The 21,152-nt window shown below is 39.0% G+C and overlaps 1 protein-coding gene across 2 annotated transcripts; it reads right to left on the minus strand.

Moving 5' to 3' along the window:
- Nucleotides 1-36: 36 nt before the first annotated feature.
- On the minus strand, nucleotides 37-20,812 carry LOC105163314 (protein SPIRRIG). 2 transcript variants are annotated; one of them, XM_011081621.3, is made up of 19 exons: nucleotides 19,984-20,812; nucleotides 17,845-17,914; nucleotides 17,596-17,681; nucleotides 16,977-17,112; nucleotides 16,820-16,876; nucleotides 16,004-16,180; nucleotides 15,161-15,352; nucleotides 14,972-15,037; nucleotides 13,678-13,792; nucleotides 12,244-13,415; nucleotides 10,780-11,479; nucleotides 10,595-10,697; nucleotides 9,384-10,498; nucleotides 7,602-9,249; nucleotides 4,383-7,451; nucleotides 3,127-3,435; nucleotides 2,675-2,981; nucleotides 2,401-2,547; nucleotides 37-1,761 (listed from the first exon to the last, which is right to left on the minus strand). In XM_011081621.3, the coding sequence occupies exons 1-19, from the start codon at nucleotides 20,175-20,177 to the stop codon at nucleotides 586-588; spliced, it is 10,839 nt and encodes a 3,612-aa protein (XP_011079923.1). In that variant the 5' UTR covers nucleotides 20,178-20,812; the 3' UTR covers nucleotides 37-585. The 2 variants fall into 2 exon arrangements, with proteins under 2 accessions (XP_011079923.1, XP_011079922.1); XM_011081620.3 differs by having other exon boundaries at nucleotides 17,845-17,917.
- Between the last annotated feature and the right edge of the window lie 340 nt (nucleotides 20,813-21,152).

Below are 21,152 nucleotides of genomic sequence, written 5' to 3' on the forward strand. Positions count from 1 at the left end.
AAAATAACTCAATAGGAGTTAAACAGCAACGGAGAATTTAGAAAGAAAAAAAGAGGTTAATCTTTTGGCCCCCTTAAGTTTTGGAATATATACGAATTTCGTCGTTTTACATTTCACAACAAAAAATGGAGCAGCTACTGCCCAAACCCAAAGGCCTGGCATGGACTCTCATCCATTCATAACTTTTCATTTCTTCAAACACTTGCTCTTCTATACAAACCTCATTGTACACTATCATGTAAAACTTACTATATACACCACACGGTCCTCCAGCCAGAAAGCAAAAAACTCTCCTGCAATCACCAGAATTACAACATCTGCACCCACCCAAATCCTTGTTATGACGCTGTGAGGCGCTTGGAAAGGGGAACATCTTTCAGTTCACAATTATCCTGCATGAATCCCTGCAGTCCTAGATTGGAGCTCCTTCATTCTTGCTGTCCGCTAGCACATTCAGGCTCTGCACGTTGGTCTCAAATTTGCCACTAGAACTGCTTGCCAAGTCATTCCAAGAGACCTCCACCAAGAAACAATTGCCAGCCAAAGGGGAAACTAACATATCATGGCACCGCTACTAACCCCCAGTCACCCCCGGTTCATGGAAGATCTCAAGCTCTCATCTGGCAACGTCCATGAAATCAGGTGCCCACCTGAATCCCCACTCAACAAATGTTTTAAGTCACTTGACAGGTGGATGGCTGTAACAGGAAATTTGTGGGACTTCAACACCTTATGTAGGATCAACCTGTACTCAGGAATTTTATCTCCAAGTGCTAGCCCACCTGAGGGATTCCCAGTTTGTTTGATTTGGGCAGACTCCTCGGTGGAGTGGACCATTTTCCAGACTTTAACTGCACCACTTTGGTGACCTGAGATATACCAGTTTGTGTCCAGCCAATCTGAGAAAGTAGAACCCATAAGCGAGAGAATGAAATCCGATGGGAGTTGTGATGTGTTTACAACTGCAAGGCAGTCGCCATTAATGCTCCAAATAGAAAGCATAACACCAGCTGCAGTCACGATTTCTCCAGTCAAGTCATTCACATAGATTGCTGAAACAGGTGAAGGGAATTCAGGAAGCTGTCTAACAAAGACCAAGGAGCTAAGATCCCATAATATTACTGTACAATCATCAGATCCGCTCACAATCATCATGTAGGGCTGGCTAACATGAAGACAAGTAATTTTACCAGTATGACCACAAAGAGATTTCTCCAACTGCAACTGCTGAAGAGCACGAGGTCCGTCTTTTCCAATTCGCCAAACACAAACCAACCCATCATCTGCCCCAGTAACCAAAATTTGGCCATCAAGGCTAGCGCTGACACACTGGATTTGGTTGCCCCCATGAAGATTTTCATGAGTAGAAAGAAGCCTATCTTGATCATAACTCACGAACCGCAAGCTGCGGTCAGGAAAACCCCATGCGACATATTTGGTAAATGTTCTTGGTTTCAGCAAGTTATTTGAGCCAGCAACGAGAATTTTGTCACTGAGAGTCACAATTTGTGATATAGAAGACGAGCTCTTGCGGATCTCATGAGGAACAAGCAGCATAGAGTGCCTGAGTGGATGAGGAAGAAGCCTTCTATCTGTTCGTCTTTTAACATGGGGCTTCAAGAAAAGTTGTTTTGGTGTTTGTCCAAAGTGATTAATTTGTGCTAATATTGAAGCTTTCATAGCAGGATCTGTAACTGAGTCGATGTCAACACTGCCTTCATATGTATAGTGGTAGAAGACATTAACTGCTTCTTCAGCTGCCTGCAAAATAATTAAAATGATTTTAACTAGATATAAGAAAAATACGATATGAATGGATAGAGAACTAGAGTTCAAGGCATGATGATGGATTAAACTATGTAAACATGGAATAATTGCAGTCCTGCATTCAAGTACTTATCAAGTTACTTATTCTGATAAGCAAAAGTTTCAACCTTACGAATTTAAGAGCCCCCCAAGGATAGAAAAAGAAACAGAGCTGCTTCAATTTGATATTCACCAACTCTCCTATTCACATCCCAAATGCAAACAAATAGAGAATATCGGCAATCCAAAAGAAGGACTAGCTAAAAGAAACATATCATCTCAGGGTGTCCCTAAGAAGGGCTAATTTGGACAGAGGAATAGAAGTAAGAAGTTTGAGCAAACATAGCTACACCTTATAGCCTTGTGGGAAATTCATGAGGTCAACTACATTGGAGCATATTTTTCATTCTCATTCAAGGACTGTAATGGGGAGCCAGTCAATAATCAATAAAACATGAAAATACCCATACCGTTAAACAGAATTAAGCAATAAAAGCTATTAAATGAACAAAAGCCCTATTAATGATGCTTAAAACATGTCTAGAAGAATACAATTTCACCTTAGTAATAAAAGCAAAATAATTGGACACTCACCTTCCCTCTCTGTTTATATCCAAAAATGAGGTCTATCCAATGATGCAGATGCTCTGAAACATAATCAGACTCCAATGCCTCCCTATGCTTCCTGATGAACTCCCTAGCACTGCCCTTGGCCCATGGTGGCAAGACAACATCACCCACCTGGCAGAAGAACATGAGCTGTCAGCAAAACGCGATTCAAAAACAAAAATAGCAGAAAAGGATGAGGAAAGCATCCATTTTACAAGAGCCAGGTCCAGCACAAAGTATTTGTAGAATTTTCACAAACCTTTTCCCCTGACTGTTTCTCACCCAAGTCAAGATCGAACCTATTTTCCAAGAATTCTGGCATATAGAAGAACTCTGGGATTAGTTCCTTCACATCTGATGTGTTGCCTTTCCCAGCAGCACTCGACCAGGTATCCCGCACACTGTTAAAAAGACGATCAGCATGGTCAAATTGTCCCCCCTGCAGCTTTTGATTCTCAATGCTAAAGGGGGGCAGGCGCAAGAGGTAGAAGAGTACGATCCCCGCGCTAGAATAATGAGAACCGTAATGGAACTTGGGAACTTCTGGATCATCCCAGCTCTCATATCTGTGTGTTCATATGCATGTGACAAAAAAAGAGTGCAGATAAGGTCAGAACAAGTATAATAATAGAAGCAGAAGGGCAAGCTGGAAGAAAATCCAACTCAACAAAACAGGTATAATAATTGATAAATTGCAAATAGTGTGCCAACCTCTTCCTGAACTCCTCTTCCCCCTCCAATGTCTGACAGCCCATTGGTTTCTCAAGATTCCGGAATGTTTTCGGATCTGACAAATCAAGCTTCTCACTGTCATAATCTGCAAGGACCCAAGGGAACACTGGATACTGTGTGAGATCACTGTATCCACGGCCTGCAAGAGTGTTGAGGTGCATAATATACTGAAAATTGCTAATTTCTCCATTTTGCCACCTCTTGGAAAAGGATTTTGCCATAACTTTAAAAAGACGGCTGCCTTCATTGCTTTCTTGTTTTGTTGACCCAGATATTGTTGCATCTAAACTGAAATAGTTCACAAAATAAATGTAAGTCATATTTTGGTCTCAAGAGAAAAATACAAAACCACTCATAGTTGCTGAAAACAGAGCACACCACACTAACAAAAAGAAGTTTAAGAAACTAGCAAGGACAAGAGTATCCATAAACCCGAAAGCAAGAATTTCAAATTCTTGATGCCTTTATTTCATAAGAACTCTCATTCATTCTGTCTCATGCAGTGATATTAACAACAAAAAAGAAGACTATGAACATGAAAATAACCTTTCATCAGTTGAACTTCAGTTAAGGGCATGGTGTTCTGGTGCAAGTCAAAAGTTCCAAACCTTGTAAATCTTTACCCTGATCTAGGAGAGACGTAAAATTCCTTCCCAACCCCATCATGTATTTTAAGCAAGACTGACATCTAATACAATTTTACAAAAGAGAACATAAACATTCCAAACTGGACATAGGAGCATTTAATCACGGAAAAGTGTTTAGCAACAAGCTTTTAAGATAATCAAGTAAACATTATGATTCGATAGTCCCTGAGGATACCAATTCGGCAAAAATAATGTGTAGAGTTTCTTCCAGAAAGCATACACCACCAGTAGGAAATCTCTGAAGCATCTTGACGAGTCAAGTACACATTCACAATGCCCAACCACCATGTCCTCATAATGGTTTATATTTTTCTTCTAATGTGATATGACCACAAGATCAAATTGACAATCAAAACAAAACTTCAACCAAACAGCTCCAAATAATTGATTAGATTTTTTTTTATTTGTGGAGAAGAGAGTAGATTACTGCTACTGCATGGTGAAAATGTCATCTACTCCAGAAGCATGAAACAAATAAACCGCTCTGTCAAATTAGCTTTGGAGACAAAATCAACTGACTTACAGAACCAGAAATGAAAAGCAAGAAAAAAGGAACTATATGGAGCCAGGAGCAACCAAGGAACTTACATGCTGTTCCTGGGTAGATTCATGGCCACCAAATTTTTGAAAACCTCTTCTCTCTCTCTTTTGTGGAAAACCAGCAGGTCATTGCAACCATCCATGCTGAAAATCTCAATAGCAACCGGACGGAGCTGATAATCACGCTTCAAAAGCTCATGGACACTGTCAAGCTTCCAGATCCGCCAAAGATGAGGCACATTACTACTACTGGCTACTTTTTCCTTACCCCAGGCACCACCATTGTACGCCCATGCTCTACCCCCAGCATATGCCTTCACTGCAGCACCCCACGATGAAGTTGACTTGGAATGTGAATCCATGCTACAAGAAAAATCTTTCTTTACACCCAAAGCCTGATCAATAATGGAGAGTTCATCTTCACTCTCCTTTTCACATATACACCCAGAATCATCAATGTAAAAATTCTCAATGACATACAGCGAAAGTTCTCCAATCAGAAATATACCATCGTGTTTGTCAAGACCCACAACTCTTTCACAGTTGTACTTATACTTGATCCTTTCAAAAGGTTCCAGATAAGGTCTGATCAAGTATTCACCATTATCATTTAATTCTTTATCTGTCTTATCCTCTGAGATTCTCGCTTCATCAGTTCTTAAGGAAGAAGATTGCCTCGGGGATCCTAAATCAGATTTACCTCGAATACTTTCTGCTCTTTGAATGGATGCAGCACTGGACTTAACACCAAATTCAGTGGCTGAGTGCAGACTCGCTTCATTTATGCTACTCTCTCGATCATCATTCCATCCAACCCCAGAAAAAGCTATATCCCGAGCATCATCTGATTCTTTGAAAGTTGATTCATCATACAATTCAGCACTGAAAGATTCATCCTTTGACTTGCCAGTTAAAATATTGAAAAAGACATCGGATCCAGTTTCAGAGAAATGATCCTGATTTTCAGTTTTCTCCTTGGGCAGTTCTCCTTCCCCTAGCAGAAGTTGTCCTTCCAGAATATTTTGGATGGAATCGATCTTCAGTTTGCACGGTTCTAGCTTTTTGCGCATCCTGTATGGACCTTCAATGGGGCAAAGCTGCCACTCAGGCTCCTTTGCATCAATAGAAGATTTACTAATTGGAAATATTCCTCTCTCATGTAGAAGTTGTTGTAGATGAGTTTGCCACTCACTTTCAGCATGAAGCACCCATCCATACTTGTCCTGACGGATAACACGTAATTCTGTAGCCATGGCATCCCGAACCAATTCAAGTGCGATTCTCCTTTCATTCACCTGATCCCAATGTCTTTGCTCCAGTTTTGAGATGTCCCTTGATTTTCTTCCCACTTCTCTCTTCCGACGACTATCCATGCCCTTTATCCTCACTCCAGGAAACTTTGCTGACCCTGTAATATACTGCACCCACATAATTGTCGCACACTGTTCCAACACTTTATTGACAACTGACTCAGAACTATGAAACCATTCAAAAAATCCCGATAAATTCCCAGTCAGAAGCTTATCAAAACCACCATGTAGAACATCCAGTGAAGGCCCTTGGTTTGGCTTAGAGACAAAAAACTCTTCAAGTGCAGCCCTACGATGTACCAGAAGATACTTGAGAATATCAACAGCTGCATTCTGAACATTTTGTCTAGGGTCGTGGAGCAGAGATATTAAATTTATACAAAGACAGCAATGTAGATCTGTTTCAAGATTACTCGGGCAAAATATTATTCGCCTATGGGCAACCAGTAACTGTAAAACTGAGAAAATATCAATTCCTCCTTCCTCTGGTGAAGAGTAAAGAAACAATCTTTTCTTAGGTTCATTCAGCAAGCCCAAACGTGAGAGAAGTTCATCTTCCCCTATAGTGAACAAGAATGATGGCAGGAAACAGAATAATATCATGCGATTCATATTTTTAAAGAGGGCATATATATACGATTCAAGTTGTCTGCTTCCTCTACCAATAGAAAGGAGTGCTTTGCCAGTTGGAATTGTTTCTTCAATCCGACCATCTTTATTTGCCAACTGCAACATGGATAACAAGAACTCCAGAGTCTTCAATACGCCAGCGGGCTGCGGAAAAGCTCCCATATACATCCGATCAACTATCATCCAGGACAGTGCATCTAAGTTTGAAGACCACCGGGCCTTATCTAACTTCTTCTCATCTTCCTCGTCATCTCGTAAGAGACGCCTTTCGAGGAAGTTCATCAATCTGGTAAGGCATAATCCCTGGAAAACTAAAACAGATTCAGCATCAGCATATAGAGGTACACTTTCCAACACAGTCTCAACAACTGATGCAGCTTTCATCTGCTCGGTGACAAAATCAGATAGAACCTCAGCCAGAAAATCTAGAACTGCAGTAGCACCAGCAGAACAGGGCCCACCTCCATAGCCAGAATCATCCACTTCAAGAATAAGTTTTGGACTGATCACAAACAAAGTGTTAGATGCAGATTGAGTCTGAGAAGCAGACTTCAAGTCCGAAGAGGAATTAGTATCATTCACAGACAGAGAGGACTCCATGGATGCAACTGAGACTGGCTGGACTTTTATATCATTGTGACTGGCACTACCTAGCCAAGATGTCAATGCTAAAACTGGAGAAGAAGACGGGGTCAGAGGAATCTTGGAACTAGATCTCTCAGATGAAATAGGAGATTCATGCAAAGTGAAAGACATAGAACTCTGTGAATCATTTTGATTAATATGATCTGGTGTACTTTTCGTATCACGAAAATTGAACTCATTGCTGCCAGAAGTGGCATTAGAAAGCTGGTCTAATGCCTCACCATCACCGGTTACCACAGCCTGTGCATCTTCCTTCACTGATTTGTCCAATTCCGGTACTGTTGCAACACTAGCTATCTCTGGTTTCTCACCTGCCATGTTATTTGGGAAAGTTGACATATCTTCGGAACTAGCACTCACATTACCCTGTGCAAAGCTCCCTATACTAATAGAGGTCTTTCCTGACGTCTCATGCTCTTGAGGCAAGCTAGAGAAAGTGTTATGGGAGCTAGTGCTATCATCACAATCATTCAAATTCTTATCCTCAGTTTTAACAGTGAGTTCTTTTGCCATTCTCACAGCATGAGCAGCCCTGAATTAACAAAGAGACAGACTTAGTTAACCAAAGTAAATGAGCCACAGGTGACGTAAACTGATTAAGTTTTGTTTAGCAAGCATTAACCATAATAAAAGCTTTGAAATATTGATAGTCTTAGAGGCTAGATATCAAATGTGTTATGACCTGACACAGGAAAAATAGAGATCAACACAGCTTTCAAGAAACTCAGCCCGTCTGCAGACAGCTGAAAAAGGCGGACACATTTTTGCAAGATCAACCATAAACCTCAGAACTGAAGTAGTAGCAGCAGGTGCTGATGCATCTCCACCCATCAAGCGAGCAGCATAAGTTTTATGCATCAGAGCTTCACCTTGGAGCTCCCCAGCCATGTCTACATTCCCATCTACAAGCTCAGCAACAAGGCTAGCACCAATTTGAGAAAGATTGCCAGTTTGATGTGCAAGCATTGACTGCATAACTATCCTATCAAATGTTGATTTTGCCATAGCGATAACAGATTCCAGAAGTTCTACAAATTTCAACTCTCCGCAGCTACTATCACTTGGCATGAGTGCATGAAAGTCGAGCATGCGGACCTCTGGTAATCTTGGATATACAGGCTTCCCAAACATCAGACAAAATAAAATGTAATATATATCAGGAGAATCATAGAAACTTGGAAGCACCCTTGTCAAACCTTGATAACCTCCACTTGAGCGAAATTTCAGTGCAAATGTAGGAGAAGATGCAATGCACACACCTAGAAGAGTCATTATCCATCTCATACTGGTAGGATGAACAGCCTCATCAAGAAAATAAGTAATCAATTTTGATGAAACAATTTTATGCCACTGCTCAAGCAACTCCTCCGATTGGATGGTCACCTGGAGATCAATTAGCATCTCAAGTAACATATTCCGTACAATAACGTGCTTCCCCATTGATTCTCGTGAGATATGATTGCGTGATGTCAGTTCTGGTGGATCAAATGTCATAATTACAAACCTCACAACAAGCTCAAGTTCTGACTGAAGAAATCCATCCTCCAAAATGACACCTAGTAACACAACTAATTTTTCTAACACTGGCACTTCAACATCACCTCTCTGCAGGGTCACAAGTAAATGTTGAACAAGATTAATTCTGCGGAGAATTGTAAGGTTGTGGTTTCTATACCAATGCATGGAGACTAGATGCTCAAGAAATCCAAGTAAAGCAATTTGAATTGGGATTGGTGCTGCCACCCAAACGGTCCAATCCAACAAGACATGTTCAACCATATCGGCATTGGACAGAACAATGCAATTAGAAGTCTCCGGCATATCTGTATTTTCTAACTCTGAAATATGACTAAATGAATCCTTAGGTGCAGAAAAATCATCCATATCCGCTTGCGACCCAACTGATGAAAATTCATCACGGAACTTCGACAGATTAAGGTCTTCAAAGCTGGTTTCATTAATGGTGGCACCAGGTGACAGGGCGTTCTGCACGGTCCCAATTTTTCTTGGTTCAGAGAAAGAAGCCTCGCATGCAGCAATTTGGAAGAAAATCTCAAGTGATTGCATGTCGAATAATGACATTCTGCGCTGAAGAAAAAGAGCTAGCAAGTGGTATCCTCGGAACTTCTGCATATCTCTCACATTCTGAGGATTCTGATGAAGTGCACATGCGAGCAACGTCAACGACATGTGAAGCATGTCCCTAGTTTCAGCGGCTTCAACAAGTGCAAGGACAACACCCATGCCACCAACAGGGCGTATTGTATCACCAATAACACAATGCTTACAGACATAAATGTCTCCAAGAAGTCGACCAAAACGTGGTATCCCTGGAGGAAATCCAAAAATAGATTAATCAATTAGAAAAGAAAAATACTATACCTAAGAAATCAAATCTTGCAGAGTACATATGATTGAATTTGAACCTACAGACACTGTATAATGAAGATTTTCAATTACTCACCCCCAATAGGAGAGGCAGCAGCTGACAGCGGATCAACTAGATTGAGCACAGATAAGGTTCCAGATGCTCGGAACATCTCTGTACTAGTTCCATCAAATGCAAATATCATTTTCTTACCCCACAACTGCAATGATAGATTTCCTAATTTATCAGAGTCCCAAACAATTCCACTATGATCCACCTTAGAGATCCCTTGCTTGCCTGCAGTCTCAGGCTTTTGCATGTTGGAGGTCAAAGGTACGTCTGTATCTAAAGAATCTAAAATAGCCATGCTGCCTCCACCGCATGCCTGATTTGGAACAAATTGCAACAGATCGGTGTCCTGGAAAAGCCCCCTATATCCTCTTCCAAGAATGTACATGAAACATATGGAACCAGGTGAGAGTACCTCCTCAAAAAGGTAGCAAGATCTGAGCCTCCATGACAAATCACTAACCCTTGCACAAGCAACCGGTGTTCCAATTGTGACCTGCAGAGATTTCCCTGCAGGAGAAGGAGAGTATCCGAGTTTCCCAGTGTGTCTTAGCTTTCCATTAAGATAAACATAAGCAACACTAGCTTGAAATAGCCCAGCCAAAGCATTTGGTTTGCTATGCACAACTGCCAGGTGATGCCACCTACCTTCCTCCATTTCTAGCCCAGAAAAGGTCAAGGAGGAAGAATTGCTCGTTGCGAGGGTTAGAAGCCCATCATCCTGCAGAGAGAGTTCGGCATTGAAAGCGCTTCCATTATCTACAGCCCCAACAGAGAATATCCTAAGAACCTGGGGTCCAACTTGTTGTCCACTTGCCATGCCATGCCTTCTAGAAGATCCAGTTTTAGGGGCCTCAGTCTCCTTTCCCGGTGATCTTAAAAGATTTCTGAACTGAAACCAACAAACAAAAGAATAACCAGCAGCAGGAGGCCATGACCTTTCCCCTAATGGAACTTGAATGGAAGCATGCCCTATCTTGCTCATGTCCAACTCCACAAAGGTTGCAAGAGAAACATCTTCCGAGCCCGTGTTCTCTGAAAGAATCAATCTCTCCATCATCTCAACAAGACACCGGCCAGAACTCGAAAGCCTCATTTGGAAAATATACCTGACAAGAATTCTAAGTTCTGCTACAGAGAGCCTGTAGATCAAAAACAGGTATCCTCAGATCAACACAGTTAGCAGGCCCATCAAATTCTATACATGCAGCGATTCCTGCACTAATAATTGGCATTACCTGTAGGCACCAAGAACTTCCACAATCTTCAAAGCATGAGAAACCAATGGGGATGTACTCGAGAGCAAGGGATATATAATCTCCAAAAGAAGTTGCACACAACCTAGCAGTGTTTGGAAGAAAACTGTTATAGATGCTTACAAAAATCAGCAAAATAAGTTGAAACTTGATTAGTAAATTCGCACCTACAGATGTCAGGTTTTCCTGATTGAAGTAGCTGGCACAAGCAAGCTTTTCAATAAGGTTCAGCAATTCTAGTTGCACCTTTGGAGTGAAAAGCAGCAAAGCACGTATGAGCACTCTGACAGCAGCAGCATTATACACCCGTTCTTTGTCAGGGACGAGAGAACCAGATGGCGTAATCAAAAGAAAACTAGCTGATTCATTTTCTACAGTATGAGATACTTTTGCCTCTTCTGATTTCAGAAATGGTGGAAGAACCACCTCTAGAGCAAGTTCCAGAAACAATTGTATGACTTGGCGTTCACATTCAACACAAATTAACCCGGACTCACAGAGAAGATCATAAAAGGTCTGTGAAGATAGTATGGAGTGCACCTTTGTCCGGTTAATAGCATTATCAGAAACCCCCGCCGTCATTACACGCAACATGTATGAAAAAACCTTAATGCATACAGATATAGAAGGTTGGTTTTTCTGTTCTCCATCACTCTGAAAAGAATGAAGTGTGGTTAATAAAAGAGAAAACCCAGTTGCTTCACCAAAAACCCTCTGAGCTGAGCCATTAGTGCCTAATATCCGCCATAAGGCTCCAAAAGCATCACATTTTGCATCATCTTGAAGTGTGTATTGGGATCCCAATGTGCTCGTAACCATTCCACTTTTCAAAATTTCAACCAAAGCACCCAATTCTTCTGGATGGACCTGAGAAAATAGAAATGATTGCAACTTAAACACAAGTAGATTTACAAGTTCAAGAACAGGAAATCAAGTTCCTTCACACAGCAGAATTCATACAACAAGATATCACTAGTTGAAAGCATATTATACAACAATGTGCAACTGTCAGCAAGAACCAGAAATGCCATATTCCATCATGAACACAAGTATATTACAAATAAATAAGTTAGCAAAAACCAACTTTCAGAAGACAGCAAGTAGCCATAAATTTTCGACAAATAGTATACATAAGTAAACTGGTACCTATCTCCTTGACCAATTTCAAGGCAAGCAAGAAGTACTAATGTCAAAAATGTAAAAGATACAGACAAAATTAGTTGTCCATTTAATGGAGATATTTCATTTATATTTGTGACTGACATTGAAATAAATCAATTTGTTTGAGAACAAGAAAATATTTCTAGCACTTTCACTTTCATATAAATGTACAACATATAGTTAAGATCAAAACTAGTATAGGATTCAAGATACCACTAGATGTATCACATAAACCATGCTACTCAAGGCCAACAACAAAACAAATCTTAGGCAGCATTTGAGGTCTTGATGATCAGTTCCAAGATAATCTGACACCACAAATTCAAAACTTAAGAAGGGGAGAAAGGACAAACACTCAAACTTCCAGCATGGAGACAACTTAATTTAAAGTACAAAAGTAAACTCAAAGCAATAAGAATACGAAATATAAATAAGGAAAGAATAAGATGAGAGGAATACATCCTTGCTACCTGTTTGACATCCTCAATAATCAAACATGACAACACCCGAAGAACACCTGAGCGGTGTATATCAGAAGCCAGAAGAGGAAGTGAAAAAGTCACACCATTAGCAGAACGAAATGATGCTTGATTGGTTTCTGCTTTCTTTAATAAGGAAACCAAACAATCCCAAGCAACAGAAATTGTCCCCTCAACTTCAAAAAGCGGTAATTTCCCGGAACCAGACTCTAAGAGTTTTGGAGAAGAAAGTATAGCATCCTTGCTGTCCAAGTGCTTCTTGAAGCTGCTAGAGCTATTTTTTCTCTCCAGTCCACCGTGGTCAACAGTGAGCTGCTCTGGTCCCAGCAGAAATTTATGCTGCTTCAAATCATCCAACAGAACCTCTAGCACACCCACTTCTCTAAGGATTTTCTTGTACTGTTGGTCGAATGATAAGAGTTTAACAAAAAAGGATAGAATTGTATGCTTCAATTCAGAGGTTATTGGTTGCTGCAGTAAGCAACAAAGTGAAAGCAACTCTTGTTCGGGGATGATATTCACAACACTCACTGCATATTCAAGAATTTTCAAGATTATCTCCTGCAGAGACAAAGGGAAACCAGCCATATTGAGGATCAAGAGAGGAACAGTTCTCAATTGCTGACATAACTTGTAGTTTTCAAGATGACTAGAGAACATCTTAAACAGTCTATTTAGTACTTCTGCCTGCAGTTCTGTACTTTCTGCTTTAATTAAAATGTCCTGCAACATTTGTACAGCTTCTAAATCTTTGACTTTATCATTATCCTTCTCCCAGATATCATCAGCTATGCGATCAGAAGATGATGTCCGGCTTCTGCCATGCCCATTAGGCTTTGGGTGAGAACTTTTTGAAGCTTTTAATCCAGATGACCCTGGACCATCTGACGGACCTGCTTGGGCAAAATTAACAATGACATCAAGAAGCCTACTAAGCGTTGGGGAAAGACTGTGTGGTGAGTCGTTTCCTCCTTTTTCTATCAAATTTGTTATCTCCAGCCCCCCAGCTGCATGTAAACTGTCTAAAGAGGAGTCATCAGAAGGTGAGTTGGAATAGAGAGTTTCACCACCTCTATTCTTTGACAGAGTCAAAGCAAAGTGGACCAGGAAGTGATAGCCATGAGCATTATGAATATCCTCCCTGAGTCTGATACTACCAGCTTCTGCATGCAAAAAGTGCAGATAATCAATATCAAAGTCTATTCAGCAATCCAATACAAGTCCAAGAATCAATGGTTTAAGTTCAATCACCACCATAGATAATGAAGCAAAATGGGCCACTAATCCACTTTCGACAGTTAAAATGAAGCAAATCGCAATACACAAGTTCTGTGTAATAGAAAATATAGCCTTTCTGTAACATGAACAAACATGAATCTAACTACATGCTCCTCTTTAATTGAGTGGGAGACATTGCCACATTACCAGGTCTATATGACAATTCAACACATTCAAGAAGCAAGTCCACAATGCCCATAGTGTAGGCAGGATCCCCACAATCAGGATTGAAATCCTTTACAGCCATTAGAAGCACTTTTATCTGGCAAACCGAAAAATAAGAGGTGTCAATGTTAAAGATTAAAAGCTAAGTTCTCTAGTCATAAGGATAATCAAAGTGAGGCAAACTAGGAAGACAATATTTGAAGAACAAATAACATTCTCATTTCCTTTACAGGAGCACCTACTCGACCCCAGTCTTATAAGGAGTCAATGGATCTTTGAGAAAGATAAATATTAGTTATTCAATTATACAACTTTGACAGTACATATATCTTTATACATCTTGGATAGTATATATCCTATGGCCTTTGCCCTCAATTAAATTTGATTTATGTTTATTGAGATGAATCATGCTTGTCAGCTAAATAAGGAAGACAGGCATATGACAAAGGTTTGTTTAAGACAGGGGCAAATCACAGAGGGCTTTGTCCAGAAAATGGACCAGGCAGCTTTTAGCAATAGAGGTGGCAAACTGAACTAAAACAAGCGGTAATCCGGTTGATCTTAACTGGTACAGAATTGTCCAGAAATATTTCGGTATCTTACAGATGAGAAAAAGGTTAGAGTTCTTGTTCCCATGCTAACCTATGTGTTTAAATAGAGTCAAGTCCATTAGACTTTAATTTGTCTTTTAGGCCATGATAGCTTCAGACTTCAAGTGAAATAGCAATTATTATACTAAGAACCAAAGAAAAGACTCCTTCATCACATATGTAGCTCGTGTCTTATACAATTTGTCAATTTTTATAATTTCTTCTCAATTTTTCACAAGAGAAGGCATGCCACAAAAAGGTTTTGAACTCAAATGAGCTAAAAGCTATTCCCCAATGAGGGTTTATTGTAAAAGTATAACAGATAGATTAGGGAAGTCCATGTGTTGTCATATCCTGATGTAAGGAACACCTCTTAGCTTCAACTAACATGCCATAGCTCACTTCCAAGTGGCTTCAAAACAACATTATATTGAAATTTAAAACAAGATTGTGTGTTGGTGATTGAAGTGCTTAATGCAGGAGCAGAGGAGTTAAACACAGCTAATTAAAAAATACTTGGTTTAAAAGAAAAAGGAAATTAAAGAATGGGGAAACAAGATATTACACCCTAGAATGCCCATTCTTATTGGTAATTAATTTCACGAGTACAACATATCATTAACAGAGCAATGCAATTAGGTGCATGCACATGTATCTATGCATGAGCGCATATAGATTATAGGTACCAGATGATGCCTCCGTATGTAGCTGGCAGTGCAGCCATTGTCATTAGCCAAAAGAAGACCAAGAATCTGGACATTAGAACAAAGGACTATCAGTTCACCAATTCAGGGGGAAAAATGAAGACGTGCTTAGGTATTTATCTATCCAAACAACTTATTGCTGGTTTAGCAGCAGATGCAACATGATATTACCTGCATGGCATGCCTGTGGAGCTGAATGGCATGCAAAGGGACAAGACCCTCCTTGTATTGAGAGAACACCACCAAAGAACCATTGGCAACCATTTGAAATAGTAACTGAAGTGAATTATCCTCTATCAGACTTTGAGCAGCTGACGGATGGCTGGCCAATGCTTTCATAATATGTACAACACTGCCCTCAACCTAGCAAAAAAATTCCAACAGAGGTAAGGAATATTTGAATCATAGATCAAGCGCACTGCCACTTACACAAAGTCACAACCAGTAAACTACTTCTCTATTACCAGGGATGATCTTAATTACAAGAAGATAGAGGAAACTCTGAATTATGTTATACCACAAGATTTTATCCAGAATCAGAATATCTACAAAAGCAACTAATAGAACGCATTCAAGCAAGGGGCACTTGCGATCTATATCAATAATATTGAACAATACAAAGCATAAATATATAAATTTCAATATAACAAGGATGACAAAATATGTTCTGCATATTTACATTTCAAAAGCAAACTCAGGGACCCAAAACATAAATCAATAAATACAATACATAAATTTCAATTTGTGGTTCGATCACTTATTTCCATATAAGATCAAATCTACAAAGTTCCTCTCTGCCCCTCACTCCCTCTTTTGAAGCTGACACAGAGCATGTGAAGGAGATAGACCTATAAATTGATGAAAGAAAATATTGGAATGCATTACGTGACAATACACAAATATTAATACAGACAATACCACTGTAAAGTTCATGCCAAATAGGAAAAACAGCAGAGTGCGCCAGCTTAGCACTTCAGATAGGAAATAACATCTACATTAGAAAAAAAAAGGCACCTCTAGCTGGCGAACAGGCCTGGTTTCAGCATTATTACTTCCACCCATTGGTGGCAACTCCACGTTGTCATTTGTATCCTTTGAGTGACTTCCCCCATCAGGAGCAAGAAGAGAATTTAGGATATGAATGAGACAGCATAAGATCCCAGAATCAAGGAACGATTGTTTATCAATTGGCTGTAGACACATAACCGCGTGAGTAAAAAAAAGTAAAAGAATTGGTAAAATAACTAAGAGAAGAACAAGATGCACTTATACACACAGACAAAACTCAAAGCATATTCGTGGCCACAAATCAGTTACTATCAATAAAGCACGTCAATCTAATTAATCACAATCAATTGTCAGTCTTTAAAAACCAAATCCATGCTTCAAACATAGGAGCAACTTCATTCAAATTTAAAGCATCCAAATGCTATGGCACATAACACTTGGTCCAATCAGCACCATATAGAAACATCATAGTCCACTATCAAATAGAAATCTGATTTCATATCGTGAATTCTATTACATCCACTTTGCTTTTCAGAATAATGGTGACAGATACAGAACCCGTAAAAACGTAGTTGGTTCTTTCCAAATTCTTCATTCAAAAGAAAGATACCGAAGACATGGAAAGGTTGCATGGGGTGCAAAATAAACTGGGAAAACTGAATAGCGTGCTCTCATGCTTTTCTACAGAGTCTGTCAAATATTGGCCACGTCAAACTTGGACATAGAACATAAGCTAATTTAACTTCATACGACAGAGCAGAGATTATGCAGAAAGCTAATAGCCCTTTATATTTAAGTCTTTAGAAGGGATAAAGCACAAACCCCGGATACAAGGACTTCCACTGCATGTAATAGATTCCCACCAGGTCTAATGCCATCCTGCAGAGGACTATGGGCGTAAGTGGTCATGAAGATACAAAATTTCATGGATTTAACATAAAGTAGGAATAGTATTTCATTTATCAGCATATGTGAGCACCTTTGTGGTTTCCGAGAAAAATGTCAAAACTTTCTCAGCTTCCAAAGATCTCGTTTTACTGCTAAGCTTCAATTTTTCTATATCTGTTACAAATGCCCTTCCAACAACAAAAGAAAAAATGTGTGTCTCTACCAACCTGCATAGGTTGCAGCCCACATATCAGAAAATAATATTATTCTGACCACAAAAGTTAAAACTCAAATAGAATAACTAGACAATTATAAAATCGATGTATGTCTTAAAAAAGTTCACATTAATTTTAGACTCATAATGCCAGTCTAGAAATAAAAGTTCAGACCAACTGAAAACATAATAAATTTGATCTATTAACATAAAATGTCAAAATGCACTGATAACCAAACCGAAACAAGAAGATACAAGTAGTTTCTATGAGACATTGGTTGCATTACACTAGGAAGTTTAAGAGGGTCAAATAGTTCATCTGCTAAGTGCCGTAAACTAAAGCTTTTCCCAATTTGGTTCTTCACACAACTGATAAATCGGAAACAACCTATATGTAGCATATTATAGAAGACAAAGTGTGTGCTTCCAGTTAAATGCATTTTTTCACACATATATGAAGTGAAAATAACGTGAAGGAAAGAAATTTTCCTCTTACATGGAAATTAATTGGGAAACATTTTTGTGTTGCTTCTCTAATCTACAAAAAATCTCTACAGTCCAATTCAAGGCCTTTTCCTTCTCCTGCAGACAAAGGGAACATGATAAGAAGTATATCAATAGCAGTAGAACTAATAGTCATTGCACTAGTAATAATCATAGATATTCGAGGCAGTGAGGGAAAGCAGATCATTAGTAAAAAAGCAACAATAGGTCAAGTCTGCAATGTTGTTAGATCTTGCTGTACCTTCTCAGAAGTAGATGAACGAAACTCTTCCCAATATCTCTTGAAATCCAGTTCCAATTCATGTTTGTCTCTGCTTTAGAATTTCAAAAGGACAAATAGGAAATTTCAGATTACACTTCTATATTCGAACTGCAGAATACAATCAAAAAGCAAAGGCATAACACAGAAAAATTATGGCATAGATTCAAAGCCGATCAATATTATACGTGTAAATCCCAGCATAAAAAGAAACACAACCAGAAGAGATTAATGTTGTCACAGACAGCAGCCAATGCCTCTTCTCATGCTACATCTTATTTCCATTCAGCAGTCAATATTCTTCTCAGAACCTGTATGTATCTCAGTTCTATTTCCTCCTCTCAATAATACATTATCTAAAATTCCAAACTTCCATTGACCATATGCTTCAGTTCAAACCTCCCAAAAGTTATTTAGAGCCCATACAGATAAGAAGAAAACCAAGAATTGTAGTTATGCAATTTCCTGAATTTCTGTAAATCCCAAGAGAGTTTTTTTAATCTAAACCATCTCTGTTAAACAGAAACAAAAAGGGTCCGATGAGTTTTGCTAAATAATTGCTGGCGCTCCATCTCAGAACCCTTTTTATGAATCTCATCTGGGTGGGAGCTAATTGCACCAAATATTTGGAATTTAAGGAATACTGATCATTTTATAGCACTCAAAGCCTCAAAACCAAAAGATATTAGAGGGTTTCAATAAAAAATTGCTCTTCGTAAGGAGCAAAAACCAAGAGTATGCTCATTATTTAACCTTTTTATTGTCAAAACTGAACTTCAAATACAGAAGGGATGTGCCTAACGAGGCATGCAAAGGAAAATGGATTTAAGTACAAATGCAATCTTTTACACTTTGAGGCTGGACAGAGCAACTAAATTATGATATCATGTGATGAGGCGCTGTAAATGGCTCAAGTAGCTCAGGCTTCATCTAAGCTCCTTGACATTGGATCAAATGGTCATGAGTCATAACAAAAAAAAAAACAAGCGCATTTGTGTATGGAAACCTGTTTCAGCTTGGCTTTACACCTGGTTATAGTATATAGCACACTGTACAAGCTCGAATCATCTCCATAAAATATTGGTCGAGCTCACATCAAATACGCACAGACCAACTGAAATTTTCCAAAGAATGTTCACATCATTGAACTGGAGTTGAAGATCTAAGAGCCTAGCAACGGCTAATTCCAGGAATCACCTTGCTCCTTTAAGTCACATGTGTATTCCCTACAAACTTATTTAGTTATTACCTTGACATTGTTGAGGAGTTTAATTTTATTGAATATCCAACCCTAAAGCCAGATAAGGTAAAATAAATACCATGGGTCACCATTTTTTGTATGGTAGCATGTGCTCTTCTCTGTGCTAAACACTGAGTGCAATCTACAGAGTTCAGAGCACAGGCCCATATGTTTGAAAATCGCTAATCCAACTCATACGAAGGTCCCATTATGGAATTAAGATCTTAAAATATTTCCCAGAAATTAATGTTACTATCTCAGACCTGCCCAATTTAATTAAGCCACTTGAGAATACCTATATATCTGCAAATATTTGAGTAAGTGTGCTACTATTGGACCAAAGCATGCCATTTCAATTTCACAATCACCTTCATAATAGAGTTTTGGATAATCAAATACAAAAGCAATTAATGGGCGAATCAAAGAAACCCAGTAAAAGTGGTTACAGTTTTTAAGTAAAAAGCATCTCGCTTTACTTTATCAAGAAGTCATACTTATAACTCAAGCAACCTCTACCTTCATAGTATTCAAACCTCTTTCTACAATTTGACAATGTCGGGGTAGCATTATATCTCAGCTAATATCATGATTTTTATCTGAATTGTACATATAGTCATCAACTTTTCCAGTTATTTCATTGACAGCATACATGCTCCAGTATGCACATAAGAGAAATGTGAACGAAAAATTTCCTAGTATTAGCCAGTCATCGCCTATTGTCATCGAACTACAAAGTAGTCAGGCAGACTTTTAGCTGACAAACATCCCTATTGGCTAGACAGTACAGCAGTTGATTGATCATTGTTTTCCCCCTATCGGAAAATAGTAAAGCGCAGAACCAAGTTGAGTTCTCGGTCAAAATTCTTGAGTTAAAAACTAACCTAGAAGGCGACAACGAAAAATCTTGGCTGAATGGCGACAGATAGTTGGCATTGCTGCTGCTTTCTCTGAAGGGCGGAGATGATGGAGTTGTTGAAGCCGACGCCTGGGCCTGGGACAAACCGACTTTCTCCTTAAAGTCTTTAAGCAATGTTACCCATTTCATCGTTTTCTTCCCACTTGATTTCCCGAACATATACAAGCAGAAACCTCAGCTAGATACAATAGATAACAAAAATATATAAAACACAACAGCTCTCTCATACGAGAGCCAAACTTGGGCGTTTCCAAAACCAGCAATCAGATCCAAAACCCAAACCCTTCTAGATTACCTCTAGAAGGATCTTCCAGCTCATTTCCCTAATATATTTACAGAAACAAATAACAAACCAAAAACCAAATGTGATCAATCGTAGTGAAATTAGGGATTAAGAGCGGCAAGATCTGTATATACATATGCCCGTATATACGTGCATCTATTCTCTCCAATCTAGTCCTGCTAATTCAAGAAAATAATCGTGATCTATATATATATATTAACATATATATGATGATGATGATGATGATGATGAATTAATCCTCCGTTGTGGTAAAGAACCAAAAAACGTCAGTCAACAACAGAGTAATTCCCTTTTAGATTATCGAGGCGGCCTTCTAAATCTTGGATTTCGCCCTAGAGAATGGGAGTAGAAAGAAAAGGCTTATTAGAGAGCAGCAAAGAGAAGAAAATAAAAATTGCAGCGCTTTCTCTCTCTCTTGTTTCGGACGCCCTCTCCGCGCCTTGTTTCTCTCTCTATATCCCCTTCCCATTTTTCTCTCTCTAACCAAAAAAATTATAAAAATATATATAATATATATTTTATATTTATCTTATATATATTGCATCTCTCTCTCTCTGTCCCTGTTCTTTTTCCTTTCCTCTTAAACCCTTTTGTTCCTTCCTAAAACTCGCGATACGCCACATCAGCGTGGGATCCACGCCCATTAATCCTCCACGTGGATCCCGGAGATCGATGCCCACAACGTGAAGGCCTGTCACTTTTCTTTTCCTTTTCCTTTTCTCTTTATTATTATTGTTTCTTTCTTTCTTTATTTCAATTCTATTAGTGATTAATTAGTGGCTAATTATTGATTTAAATTTAAAAATATTTAAACAGTTTAACTAATACTC

The sequence above is a fragment of the Sesamum indicum genome, linkage group LG6 (genome assembly GCF_026168435.1).
Source record: "Sesamum indicum cultivar Baizhima isolate 11 linkage group LG6, ASM2616843v1, whole genome shotgun sequence".
NCBI lineage: Eukaryota > Viridiplantae > Streptophyta > Magnoliopsida > Lamiales > Pedaliaceae > Sesamum > Sesamum indicum.

What these genes read in the sequence shown, in the direction of transcription:
- LOC105163314 (XM_011081620.3), bottom strand. Translation starts at nt 20,177, where the DNA reads ATGTTCGGGAAATCAAGTGGGAAGAAAACGATGAAATGGGTAACATTG. An exon ending in GTTCATCTACTTCTGAGAAG is followed by an intron (nt 17,682 to 17,844) that starts GTACAGCAAGAT and finishes CTTTGTCTGCAG; the next exon opens with GAGAAGGAAAAGGCCTTGAA. An exon ending in TTTTCTCGGAAACCACAAAG is followed by an intron (nt 16,877 to 16,976) that starts GTGCTCACATAT and finishes AGTCCTCTGCAG; the next exon opens with GATGGCATTAGACCTGGTGG.